This window comes from Aphis gossypii, chromosome 2 (genome assembly GCF_020184175.1).
Source record: "Aphis gossypii isolate Hap1 chromosome 2, ASM2018417v2, whole genome shotgun sequence".
In the NCBI taxonomy this organism is placed as follows: domain Eukaryota; kingdom Metazoa; phylum Arthropoda; class Insecta; order Hemiptera; family Aphididae; genus Aphis; species Aphis gossypii.
Window position 1 is genome coordinate 60,614,764 of NC_065531.1, and position 15,717 is coordinate 60,630,480.

The 15,717-nt window shown below is 30.0% G+C and overlaps 1 protein-coding gene across 2 annotated transcripts in view; it reads right to left on the reverse strand.

Annotated features, from left to right (window-relative positions):
• Window positions 1-15,717, reverse strand: part of LOC114133033 (zinc finger protein 1) — a 165,782-nt gene that overhangs the window by 95,638 nt on the left and 54,427 nt on the right. The window contains exon 2 of one of the 2 annotated variants that reach the window (XM_050201832.1): window positions 15,613-15,634. The exons of the other annotated variant lie outside the window; for it this stretch is intronic. Within the exon in view, the coding sequence (XP_050057789.1) occupies window positions 15,613-15,634 (22 nt within the window). The remainder of the gene's footprint in view (window positions 1-15,612; window positions 15,635-15,717) is intronic. 2 annotated transcript variants of the gene reach the window in all.

Genomic DNA, 15,717 nt, shown 5'->3' on the forward strand with positions numbered 1-15,717 from the left:
TATATAATATTATAAAATATAATCAATTAGTTTAGGAACCCTACTACTATAGATATAAATGTACCGATTTCCGACCAACATATATACAATAACTATTGCGGCTTGAATGTGTGGATTAAATGACACCACTCTCCGCCAATTCGTTTTACTGTAACCACACAGTAGCAACATCATCTGCGTTTTATTGAGTACCCAAAATACATATACACATATACTTTATAATTTTTACTTTTTTTTAAATAATAAAATATAATGCCAAAGTTTATCGCAGGCATGGACTATCCTTTTAACGATCTCCTGGATTAATATTAATCATCAATTAAAAAAATATATACAATCGACGTCAGAAATAATAAAAAAGGCTAAATACAGGCTATTAATTGGATGGAGATTAAATAAGCCCTCTGGTTTTGACTGTTGAAAATATTATTCCCGACAGATATCTCTCCGCGTTTGATTTGTTTAGGTAATTTTTTCAAATGAAGACATATATCTTTCACCTCTTCAAAACATTAAAAACAAAAAACCTCATTCCAAACGATTTTTCGCATCTGTCTCAATCTCTCCCCTTTTTATTAGATTTCTAAATGAAATTGTAAGTGGCTCTGAGCATTTAATGAAAAAAAAGAGAGAAAGAACGACAGAAAACAGGTGGTGAAATGTTCACAGACAGAAACAAAATACACGCACACGCACACAAAGACACCTCCTCTATGGTAAAAACTACCCTTAGAGATTGGGTGCCAAGTGTTGCCTGTTTCAAGAACGAAACCGAGGATGCTACTAATTACTCTCTTGACCTAAAAGGGAGGTTTAGGGGGAAGGGTTATTTCTGGAGCCCAGAGTTTTACTTTGATAGGAAATTAATGACCGCAGAAACCGAGAAAAAAATATTTCGCTCAATAGTGTAAAGGTTATTACAAAAACCTTTCATAGTTTCATAGCTATAGAATCTAAACTGCCAAGCGTCAGTTGTTGAAGACGAAGTAAAGATATCAATTAAGGCTAAAATTATATTATGTTTAACGGTCACTTTTTTTTTATTAGAATACATGTATATTCTATATTTGATCTTTCATTAAAACTACATTTTTTTATTATGGTAAAAAATATTATAATATAAAATACTTGCCCATGGTAAACATTTAAAATATACATCAAAGTAATTAACATATCAAAATAATATTGTTTTTTATTATTACGAGTATTATTCCAAACAACTTAGACCACAGAAAACGTGTATTGATCATCATATTTTATTTTTAATACATTCTATACAGTATATAAATAAATATGTATAAATTAATCGGTCATAATATTTAACCACTTGTCTATAATTATTAAAAACAGAATAAACTTTGCCGAAATGCTTATATATTTATAATAAACATAAATTTGTACGTTACCGTTAAATATCGTAAGACCAGATTCTGTTCTTTTTGAGTTTAACTTGAACTCGTGTATAAAAGGTCATAATTCTAATACGAATCAACATATTATACGTACCTGCAACAATAGACACATTCATGAGTAATTAATTTAAAGTCAAGTAGCAAGCAGGCTATACACAATGTGATTTTGATTAATGTAGAATTTCTTAAGCAGACGATACAACGTGTCACGGACTGTTCACCTAGACGCAATTAATAACGTGGTGACAAAAGAGAAGACGGACTGAAACACATGTACATAGATCGTTGTTGATGCGGACGACATAGAAAAACAATACCATAACATACCACACGGAAATACGTGGAATGTATATGTAACATGTATATATATACACGCACACGTGTATATTTATACATTTTATGAACGTATTTTTTATACACACTATAATATACAATACGATAATTTTCTTTTTTTTTTAACAGTTGGAGTGAAAAAACAAACAAAAAGTATCGGTGGTTTATTTTTGGCTACCCAAATCCCCCGGGGTAGACATTAGACGCCACTTAATACCTATCTAGTCACCCCTTATAGCGCGTATACACGCTGGCAGAATCATCAATTTATCATGTCTTAGTAAATTAATGAATAATAATAAAACACGACAAAAACAATAGGCCGCACGAAGGGTGGAAAAACAAGACAAGAGGAGGTTTTCTTAGTTTTCCAAAAGCGTCGAAGGGGTGGGATTTTCTGACGCGAAAACGAATTCTCTGTGCTCCCAGTCCGCCACCACACAACTACGTAGTCAACAATGGAAAAGACACGGTTAAGTAACACACGGTACGTTGAGCTTTAATCCTGAACTCGGTATTGTAAAAATAAAATTAAGAGCTGCATTCCTGACGCCTTCTTAAGTTTTTCATTAAAGATGGCCGTTTTCCTTTTGTGTGTGTGACCGGGGGGATTAGACCTCCCCCCTCTATACTCCATCTAACCAATACTATATATACATTGCTGTATACCGGTTAAAGACATCTCACTCACTCTCTCTTCTCCTTCCTTTCTGTGTACCGCAAAAGCCTCTCTCTGGCCCGGAGAACCGTAACATTTATTCCGGCAGGCCTAAATAATCCCCAGAGGCAAAAATGTTCTTTTAATTCTCCCTCCCGACCCTGTATACCCAAACACTATACACTCTAGTTCACGTTATGTCACACGCTACGGTGTGTACCCGCCGCACGTTGAAGATCACTTAAACCTTCCCGCTACAGATAAGCCCCCAATAATTAATACTAACCCTTAAAATAAGAAGAGCAAATAAGGTTAATAATTGAACTTAAGAATACAACGGAAAACCATTCGTCTGTATAGTATATTGTATACTTTTGTGTTTCGCTATTAAATACTCGAGTTGACCATTTTGAAACATTCGAACAGATGGATTTTAAACAAAGTAAGCAAACTTAAATTATTGCTATGCAGTCCATGGCACATTAACTGCTAACAAATAAATCAAATACTTTCTCTTGTGGTCTTCTCTTTCTCATAAAATAATACGATATGGAAACTTAATTGGTCATTTAGACATATGATACAAAACCATTACTGTTCTAATTTATATAATAATGATCATAATTTGTAATACTGTTTTTATTATCAAAGTATTAAATTTAGACATATATTATATATATAATATATATATATATTGATATATTTACTGTACATAGGTAGGTACACTGCTTGACAATAAGCCATTTAATTATTATACTCTCTTAAATATTCAATGTCTCTTATCACTCTTATCTCAGGTATCTAATTCAACTATTTAAATATAATATACAAATATACATTTAATTTTCTATTTTATTAATTTTTTTAATTTGAGTTTTGAACATTTCGTTAAGCTCGTTAAATTAAATTCATCTACTTAAAATTTGTTAATTAATTTGAAATCAAGATTCATTATTAAAATATTGATTAAATTATATATTAACCTAATTATACTTCTGAGATATCATGATAGTTAATAAATAATTACCAATAGGCTGTAGGTATTTGGCATACTGATATAATAAATACATGGGCGCCGCGAGGGGTTGCAAGTACACCCCCTTGCACCCCTGGTTTTTCAAAAAAATAAAATTAAAAAAATTAAGTGGTATTAAAAATATTTTATTTTGTATAATTATCGATATCAGCGGTTCTCAAACTGTGCTCCTCGGAGCCCTAGAGCTAGAACTCCGCGAGACTAATCTAATTCTATTTTATCTCTATTTTCTATTATAATTCCTGTATTACACTATTTATATAATTAAATTATATACCTATAGATATTGATAGATATTTAATAAATTATTGCGTTTCACAATAAAAAGTGGGTGAATGCTAAAGCAATAATAAACCTTAAATTCATTTAAATGGTAGAAATGACATGATGATACATAATATAAGGAAGTAATAAGTTATTACAATAACAAATTAAAATTGAATATAATTTAAACTAGAACATATTTTTTAATAAATTCCGATAAATTAAATGAAAAAGAATATAAAATAGTTAAGTGATAAACTTTAAAAACTAAATTTTCATTTCACCTTTTAGGACAATTAACTAGCTAACAACGATTGATTATACATTGTATATAAAATACGGAACTCTTGCAATTGACACCCAATCATATTACTAAACACAATATAATTATAATCAGAATAAAATAATTACACTTTTCGGTTAATATAACGTTTTAAACATCATTATTTTAGGTTGGCATACGTCCAACAGACCCATTAGAATAACGTCGCAAAGAAAATAAGTAATAACACTTATTTTGTACGTTAACTCGTTACAACTCTTACTTCAAATTACAAACGATATTTAGGAAGCATTTTAACAAGTTAACAAATCTTATAAATATTTTAATACAGAGTAACAAATAACAATACATTAATACAATTATAGTTTTAATAATTATCTATTATTACTTTTCACTAAGATAGATCTATAATTGCAATTATAATGTATATTTTAACATTATAATTTATCATAGGTAATTAACAATTTTATTCGTCAGAATATTTAAATATTTAAAAGTGTAAGTGATATTACCTAGGTACCTATGTTATTTTATCTTTTTTTATATGTATACATTATATATACAGTGGAACCTCTTTAAGTCGAATTTTCGATAACTCGAATTTTTTTTTCACCCCCAACCAATTCGAGTTATTGAGGTTCTACTATATATATATTATTTTTTTTTTTTTTGCATAAGATTACAAACAGAGCAATAAGAAATATTTTTTAAATTTTAGTTCCAATAGTTAAAAAATATTACAACTATTAAAATGAAAATGTGTAGTATAATTTGACATGTGCATAAAATTTGACCGAAATCTTTTCAGAATTAAATGAATTATTCTTTTATCATACAATAATTTTATAACTATTTAGATAAGGTGCCATATAAATTACATTTATATATCTTTTATGGATAAGTACGAGTATATAGAAAAATATTTTAATTTGTTTTTTTTTTAACTATAATGACTAATTTATCACGTATAACAAATGAAAATAGCTATAATTACAAAGCACAAAATCATGTTTTTAATAATATAATTATAAAATATACCTATTGAAAACCGTATGAGATATAAGATCACATCTCACATGCCACATAATGTCAATGTAAGGTCACATAATATATACTTGTTAAAAGTAGGTACTTTAATTATATTATACGCATCATTTTAATATTTTATTAATATAATAAATCATTTAACGCCATATTATATTGAATCATTGTGTTTATTTTTATATTATTTTACTACATAAATTTATAATATTATAAATAAACTATCAATAAGTATTAGAAACAATTATAAATACTAAACATTTTAATACCTTAAGTTAGAAATAATAAAATGACAAAATTATTATAATATTAAGTCACGGATATGGTTCTAGTTATCATATTAAATAACATATTTTTAAACATTTTATGCATTGTTCAATTATATTGAAATTATATTGACATAGGTAGGTATATATAATATCATCGATTTCATACGTCTTGTAAAATGTACAAAGGATTGTTACTTTGGTTTCGTGTTTTTTAATAAAGATAATTGAATCCTCTTCCACCCCACCCGATAACAGAAATACTTTATTACAAGAACAATGTAAAAGAAAGACCGACCAAATCGACGCCGTAGTACTCACGGAAAGCAATGGTAATATTGGCAAACGTGGTACTATTTGGTTGTATCTTATAGGGGTGGGGGGGGATTCATCGGATTAAGGAAATCTGCCAATTGTAATTTAATGAAATTGAAACGACTTGAAAACAAGTACATGTACGTTATGTATATTATATAAACTACTACAATAATACGATATAAATTCAACGATAAAGTCCGTTAAATATCAACTGCCACGTGTCCCCCATGTATTTATCAGTAACAATGCGGTATCGTTTTTATTTGATTAAACTCAACATCAAAATTTGAGTGCACAAAAACCATGGTTTCAACGAATACAAAATGTTAAAAGTTTTACGATAATAATACATTTCTCCCGCGGAGACGCCAATAACAGCGCGCATTGCGAGTTCGCGTAGGATTAAAAGCGAAGTGAAAATAAATATTTTCCTTTTGCCTCCAGATTTAATAATAATCCAAAGGAAAAACTTCTTTTTTTCCCATCCCGTCCCAGTTTTTGTTTCATATACGAGTAGTCTTTTATAAAGAGCAGGTCTTATTATTGTTATTATTTCTGGTACTTATATAAACTCCCGATGGAATTCATTAGCCGCAACAATAATAAACGGAAATCTGAACCTGAAGAAATTGACGATAAAACTGCTGTGCACGACGATACGTACTTTGAGTTTGAGTACATGGAGGGGAAAGAAAATAAGGTCAATGCGCAGATTTTAATTAATCGAGGTTGTAAGAATACCTACAAACAACAGAAAAAATGATTTAATTTACAGCAACAATAAAAAGCTCATAAATAAATATATAATATGCATATTGTATTATATGTACTATAGTTTTTACTATACATAAATTTGTAATTTTAAAATAGAATGAGTATTTGATATTAATTATTTAATTAAACAACATAATAATTACTAGTAGTTGCCTACTTAAATACCTTAGAATATTTAATTTTTTTCATAAAAACAAAATTTGAAGAAACTACTTAGTCTACAAACTAAAACTTCATCGAATACTCTAGAGTATGTAATATATAATATAATTTTAAAATTTCAATAATACTTTATTTGCGTCGATTTAATTTACTTAATCATAACATAATGATATAATGATACTTAAAATAAGAAATTTTTTTATTATAAACACAGTCCATAAGTATAATAATTAATAACTAATAATATATAAGCATTAATTAGTAATTAGTATAACTATTCACTATATTGTTAATCTTAATCGATACCACTACGGTCTACGACCAATGTGACCTACAAGTATAGTTTCGAACTACTGTTATATAATATGTTATATATTACACATAATACTTCTGGTAGTTTCGATTAGGGTTCCACCGTCACCACTGTGACAATAGGTCGCACAATCGTGCATTGTTAAGTGAATCTCGAGACTTTTACTGAACGACGTATAGCCTCCGCGGAGGGTGGGCGCACTCGGTTATATTATGAGCGCAAACTGTACAAATCACCCTCTCGCGAGTACAGAGTTTTCTATAATATAATATGGAGTAATTTTAGAAAGTAAAACAAACATTGAACACTTGAACAAACGACGAGATGAGACGACATAAAAATAATACAAAAATAGCCGGTGTATAGTGTGACAATTAATGTATTTTTCAAAAGATCAGAATCGTAACCAGTCCAACCATAGCGGATTGACATGGTCGCATAAATTCAGTGAGCTTAAGGCGCATCAACCCAAAAGGAAGTTCAATGACAAGTACTCAATGTAATCCGGGCCACTTAATAAAAGACCGTATATACGATAATTTATATATATAAACCTCCGCGCACGCAACGAGGTCCCCTATAAAGGTTGAAGAAATCTGCCAGTCGCCGCGCCACTGCTGGAGCCCTATTTTAACGCGGAACAGTATTTACGATTTTAACAGGTCGAGAAACGCTAGAGGGGGGAGAGTAAAACGGTTTCGCGGTTTCCACATTTCGAGCCCTCGCCATACCCGCACACTCTCATCTCAGCTACCACCACCACTGTAGCCACCACCGTCACCAACCGGAACCGTACAAAGTAAGTGTCCGATTTAAATTGAAACTTTTACCCGAATTAATGGGACCAAATTTAACAATCCTAATTCACCTAGACGCCTTATAACCCTTATAAATCCCTTATACCCTTTGATAATTCGTTTTGTATTTAATTGTCGGACCCAATGCGCAGAGAAAGAGAGAGAGAGAAAATAAAAAAGCGTTTTAAAGAACGATTATTTAGTCGCTTCGACCCACTAACTATACATAGCGTCTATATTATTTAACTGAATGCGGTTATTCGTATCGTTTGATTAATTTATTTTAACCCGTGTTAATTGTTAATTTTCTAGTAACAAATTTTGCTTATAAAATCGTTAAATTTTCAGTTCGATAAAGGTATATTGTTATATAAATAAGGGGAGACGAACACTCTTGTTAAAATATCCGGATCCTATATATGAAACAAGGACTTTTTGTTAAATACAATCGAAGACTTTACAATAGTTGGTAGTTGAGTCGCAGAGAAAGGATTAAAAGAGGAAAACTTTTCCACTTTATCGACAGGTCTAAAGTAGGGAGCTATAGTCAATGACCCATACAAAAAGGAGTACCTTATCATGCCCTGCATTTTTCTCCGATAATCAATGGTCAACAAAGAGATTAAACAACAAATAATTTCAGAATGTCTCTAATTGTACACTTAACAATAATCGTTATTATAATTAAACATATAAGAGTTAGTCAAATTACGATTTATTTTATTAATTAATTTGCACATAATATTTATCATTTATTATTATTAATTAGATATTAAAAAAAAATAGTTAAAAATTAAAATCATACAATAAAATAAAATATAAAATACGTTTACTCAAAATTATTAACTTGCAAAGATTTATCCATAATATTATGCTGGTTCAGTATTGTGGTATGCTTTGCAAATATAATAAAATAAAATATGGGTACTAAATATGTCTATAACTATATATATAGTAATAATAAAATATGATAATATATTATATAAGTAGAGATATATGTTATAATATTTATCACGGTAGATTATAATCTACTGTGATATTTATCAACAAGTTTACGTTAAAATATTTTTTTAATAATAAGGTCACTGTAATGGATGTAGTGTTAAATTTTAATTACATGATAATTCTTGCTTGTGGAAAACGATTCTTGGCAGAGGGTGTATCAGCCTATATTTCTAAAATTGTTTTATAATTTATTAATAATTCTATTATTAATTTATTTTTCTGTTAATACAGTTGAACTATTTTTTTATTCAAAAATAAATCATAACATATTGCATTATAAATATATTATATTATAATAATTCTAATATTTTTTTTTTTTATTATTTTATTTAATACTATATTATAATTCATAGCTGATTTTGAAAATATTATTATGTATTTTGTATAGAAAATAATAATATACGTAATGTTATAAAGTTTAAAATCACTTTTCAAATTACAACAAAATAACTGAAACTATTAATAGAAAAATCGTTATTCTTCGATTTAAATACGAGTGCATCCCATTTTGTAAAAATTTTAATTTGATAAACTTATAACTATAATAAGCGAAATTGTAGCCATATATTTTAAAATTACTGCTAGGATATATAGCTATTAAAATTAAAAATTGTATAAATTTTTAATTACAAAATAATGTACTCATTTATGAATTAACTATAAAATATACGAGTAGCTCAAAATATTGTAGAAATTATAACTTATGTTTAGAAAAGCAATTATAAATATTTGATGACAATTTTAAGTATTCGTAAGTTCATCAATTTCAAGGTTATTTATTTAATCTAACAAAAAAAAAACCTCTCAATTTAGCTTAGTGTAGTGTAGATTTTTTAATTTTTCCCAATAATTTTAAATAACTTTCAAACCATCAAAGTACCAAATTTTTACAAACTAATTCACATTTCGCAATCAGAAACCACAAGTTAATGATTTAAGTATTTTTTCTGAACAAAAACAGGATAAGTTATCACTTATAACAGAATAAACACATACAGTATACACCTAACATTTTAAAACTAATACCTCCATTGCACCTTACCGATTATACATACGTTGTAACTTTTAATTAAATAAAATAATTTAAAAAAACATTATTTTCAGATGGTAAACGAGTATGTATTCTTCAAATTTATCTAGGGATATCAAAAACACTATATCTTGATACGAGCTATACGCATTTAATACTTGAAAGTCAAAACGCGTGCGTACACTGCATACATCAATTGTATAAATGTATTGGCCAACAAAGCAGATTATGGTGTCGTAATTGGACATAAATAAAATTTTTCTTTGGCATCTATGTATAACGTACATGGACAGCAATAATAAAAGAAAAACATATTGAACTACGAAATGGTTCTGATTCTGTAGGATCGTCGTTTGAATTTACATCAATGGCGGTAAAAGTCGACCGTAAAAATAAAAATAAAAAAATCAAACAACGAAAATAATATGTGTTAACTGCCTTCAAATAAAGGTGAGAGAAAAAGAGAAAAGAGCGGAATGTTGTTATTATTATTATACAAGCCCCTCTAAATAGTCTAAGCCCTCTGCGCCTGACAGTCATCAATATACTATATATATAATATATATATATTAGGTGTATATATATACCAGTAAAAACGGTACACGTCTAGCTGGTTTTATGAGACACTATGTGTCGGCACTGTCTGCACTATTTTTCCAATTCGATTCGCCCGAAGACCCCGACCATAATAATATGCACGTCTACGGCGCCCGCACTACGTGTGTGTGTGTGTGTATTATGTATGTGTGCACGAGGTGTGTATAAGATCCAATAACGTCAAACGGCGAAGATTTAAACCCCTGTGTGTTTGAGTATGCGCGTGTATGTAGATGTAGTTCACCATCGACATATATAAGCAAAACACCTCGGGCCTGAAAATCGAATGGAATTCGAATAAAAACGTTAAATGTCTCCAACGTATAAGTGACACACACACATACACGTGGCCGTCGCCACTGCCTCGTGCAAAGGAAAAAACAATAAAAATTCTGATCCCGATTTATTCCATGTCGTACACATACATATGCACCCGTCCGTATATATATATATATATATATATATATATATATAAATGTATAGGAACACCGTTTTACTTGAAATTGAACTCTTTTTGTTTTTCACGCTCCCTTTTCTCCTATAGCAGACTTACTCCCTTGTCGCCTACGTGCCTTTTCCCAAGGTACCGTTATTGTTGTGTGCGTGTACGCGTGATTTTTACGACGACAGCGACAAATTAACGACCCCCGACAAACAAACATAAACCTTATATAACCACCTCCACCTCCGCTTCCTGTAATCAGGTATTTTGTATTCACTTCTGAAAACTTCATATTTCTAAAAGCCCTCTCGTAACTCAATTCTATCCGGGGACACGGGATTTTTATTTTTTATGTTTGTATTCATTTTTTTTTTTTTCATAAAAGGAAAAAAATATACATAATCTCGCGGATTATCTTAATGTCGGCGACCACGTCGACTGTAAACTTTACGACGTATATTAAGACCACCGCCGACGCCACTCTCCTCGGTTTCACCCTTACCTAATAATATGTACGAGTAGACACATAAAAAAATCCAACAAAGGCACGTGTTCACTCTAACACCCTTTAAAACAAAATAAAAACCACCTGAATACGTAGAAATATAATTGCGTAAATGGCAGGATAAACACTTATACAGTTATAAGTATAAGTAGATGAATTAAAATAAAAGTATGAATAGCAAAAATGGTTAAGGAGAGTAACTCTATTTATTTAAAAAATGTCTCAACATATCTCATTATTCCTTATATTTTTTCTAAATTACCTAATAGCCAAATGATTTAAGAATTTACATAATATAACATATACTAAGTACGTTATTTTAATCGTCACTTTGTGTCTCCAGTTCAATGTAGAACAAATACACAAGCTTATAGAAAAAATTAAAACAACTTAAAACAGTTAAAAGATGTTTCAATAGATGACATTTTATCCATATATATATATATATATATATTTATACATATATCTATTTTTAAATTAATAATAAACTCGTTGTCAACAGTTAAATTAATACCACCATTGCCGGGCATTACGTTGTTATTGTTTTCACTGCAATGAAAATTAACGTTTAATCGATTAATATAAAGTAGGGAAAAGCTGTGAGTTTTATTTTATTATGCAAGCAAACGAGTTTTCCTGAGCAATATTGTAGTTTTTTAAACATCATTAATTTATTTTACTAGAAAATACGGACACGTTATACATCGAATTTATAATCACAATTAAAACGGTTGTGCAAAAAAAGGAATTTTATTACTTATATAATGAAAATCGTTGTATTTATTTCTGTTTTACCGCCACCAACATCCGTGGTTTTAATATACGTCCTGAACCATTATTATGACGGTATCCCAATAACAATAATTTTCGATATACGCTTTTCCTAAGTTATTTTTTATTATTATTAGAAACAAAAATAATCTACCTTACGCGAACATATGCTGCAGATATTATTATATATATGGACATTACAGAAATATTTTTCATTTTTTTTTTATAACGATCCCCATATTATATATAATCCTTTAAATACCTAACATTATTGACTTCGATAATGACTAAAGTTCATTTTTCGATACAATGCAATATAATATTACCAATATTGTAAGAGCTTAGGGATAATCTGGAAATTGCATTCAAAGTATATAACGAACATTACTTACTAAGCTACTGCATAAAAATTACATATTGTAAAAATTAAAAATATAAAGATAATAAATTACAGTTGTTATTTGTTTAATGGAAATATAAATTATATATATATATACTTCACTAATTATTTTACTGCGAACTTTGAAATATTTAAGCAAGGTTGTACGTGAATACAACATTTAATTTAATTGGAGTTATAGAAGTTATCAGAAGAAAACCTATACACAATATGCAAAACTTTCCGATATGCTTATTAACTTACAATAGACAACCAAACAAGCAATTACAAACGTGAAACTTAATAATTGTAGATGCACATTTTTCTAAATTACGTTTTTTTTAATTCCTAAACCTGTTCGAACCACTGCAAAAAAATCAATAGAAATTATATGTCATTTTTACAAGTGCTGTTTTTTATTTATTTTTCTTTTTTTTTTTACTGATATAGTCAGTAAATACGAACTGTTGGGGGTCCCATTAAAAATTGAGTATAGTAATAAACTGAAAGTTTGTCGATATAATTTCCTATTGTCTATTACTTTCGTTGGTCTTGTGATGTCTAGAGTCTGGACTCGCAGTCAAATAAAACGTGGTGAAATAAAAAAACCCTAATAAATTACGAAAGTTTAAGTATGAACAAAAAAAATAACAAATAAGTAAATAAAAACATGAGAAAAATAGTAAATTGGATTTTACACATAATAAAAGAGTAAAAATTAAGTGTTGTCCGTTGATGCACAGTATACAAACAATTTCTCGGTCGAATTCAGTTAGCAGAAAAAACGAAACGAAAATATTTCCTCTGAAATAAATTATTATTATCATTATAAAATTATACCTGTCTTTTACATAATAAACACAACCAAATTTATAGAAAACCTTGCATATAAAATAAAAAATATTAAAGTATAATTAGTTTAAATTATGTTTATTGATAAAAGTGATATTCAAAATTTTATAGATTTTATAATTTGATAAAATAATGTGTTAATGCTGATAGATATATGTAGGTAAGTAAGAAAAATATCCAGATGTTTTTATTGTTAATTTATAAACTAATGTTTTACTTATTATTGTTGGCTTGAAGTATTACATTAATCTAGACTATATAAAATTATCTAAACAATTTTGAAATCACGCTGAAAGATACAATATAAATATGCGTAATATTGATGTTTTAGAATAGCATAAATTTTAACTCGGGGGAGGGGGGAGGCACGTATATGTATGGGTATTGTGTATATGTACGATACCTATAATTATACATTAGCGGAGATCATACCCATTGGCTATATAATTTTTGCTAAATATGATAATGTAGAAAAAGAAATATTGACTACTTTTACTAAAACATCTCCTTTAAGAATGCAAGTTTTATATTTAACTGGAATACAATAATATTGCAATATTATAACTGTAAATATCTAATTAACACGTAAGCCGTTTGCGTGATGAATTGATAAAAAAAAAAAAATGTTTGAAAAATAGTATTCATCTCAGTATTTAATTTTACCTATATATATTTGATTGTTTTATAATAAGTGTATAAAAGTTATCTCTAGTGGAAACAAAACGAATTTGATTTGTGTAGGGATTTATAACCCTCACGTCCCCCCGCCTCAAACATTTAAAAACACTGACTATACGCCAACGCGTACCTATAACTCAAAGTAGGTGTTGAGACCGTAGTTCAAGGTGTTTAATGCCAAAACTGGTAGACTACGCCCGACTCGGGTATAGGTACAGTCCGCCGATTAAAATGCGACGGCGGCGCTTTAGGTGAGCGACTATCCTGCGGACGTATAAAACGTATTATACACATATAGGCGTATTGTAATAATACACATTGGAAAAACGAACGCGGTGTAAATGTCTGCGCATTCGGTCGGCGGCGGCGACGGACTTTCGGCGGGTCACGCTCGTTATAGCACCTCAACGCCGTATAATATATAATATAATATTATATTATTTTATATTATTATTATTATGTGCGCCTGACGGACGAGTTAACGGGCGCCGCGCTGCCGGTGCGAGGGCGTCATGCGGTTCACATAATGAAACGCAATGTGCGGCGATAACACCCAACAGCCAGTGGTCTCCAAGCGCGCATAGGTGATCGGAGGGCAGGTGTGACGGGGTAAACGGTGGGCGCGACACGCGGCACGCTGCGCGCCCGTGGCGGCGGCCCCGCCGCGAACAGTGGTCGTTTTATTAAAGTAAATTGACAGAAATTGTGTATGTATGTACAGTATAAACACGTGTGTGAGCGTACTATACAACTCGACCGTTGCATCGCTGTACGTATATGATGTACATTTATATATACACAATTTATATGTATGATGTTTACGTAGTGGGAAGAGATGCTGCGGCGGAAGAGTCCCCCGGAGCAGGAGACGCATAGTGATGACGGTGAGATCAATTATTATTATTATTATTATTATTGCGCCCTAACCTGAACGCCACATGTTCACGGTATAGATATTATATAGTTCTCTCTTATACAATTTTATTATATTGTAATGCCATCATGCACTCGGTCATCGGCACAACTACAATTTTATTGAGGGTCGAGAGGTCAGCCACCACGTAGGATGTACTGGATGTAGAAACGTCTTTGTGATTTATAATTCGATTGCGCCGTGCACTTCAGTAACTATTCTAAATTCTAATTATCTGTATTTATGTTATTAACGCCACGATCGATGATAAGAGACGTAGACTATAAGAGAAAACCGATATTTTCTACGAAAACAGTTTGAAAAGTACACAGGTTAGAAAAAAAGACGTAGTTTATTGATGTCGAATATCGGTAAATACACCCAGCATTTCGAGACCGCTGCAACGTAAAAACACTATGCCGCGAACAAACTACACTCTTGGTGAACGGCTCTACGAAATTTATCGCTGAAACGGCACGGCGATAATAAAAATTTATAACACAAAAAATAAATAAAAATTAGATACCAAGATGTCTAGCCCACAAAGACTCATAACGGCGAAAGTGACAATATCGAATATAATATACCTATAGTAAAAATATCAACCAGTATACGATAACAACACTATAACATAGATCGGCTAATTTCGATTTATTATTATCTTTTGTAGAACAGACATTATTTTGAGCGAATAAACTCGGTGGTGAAAAATTATTGATGTTATGTAGTGAAATGTGCACGTAAAATGTGTATAATATGTGGAAGAATAAAAGACATACGTACCTTTATCATACCATCGGTAAAGCTAAAAACATAATAATATGACATTTTACGTTACATATATCATAACTTTCAAATTTCTGTAGTTAATAAAATATAATGTAATTA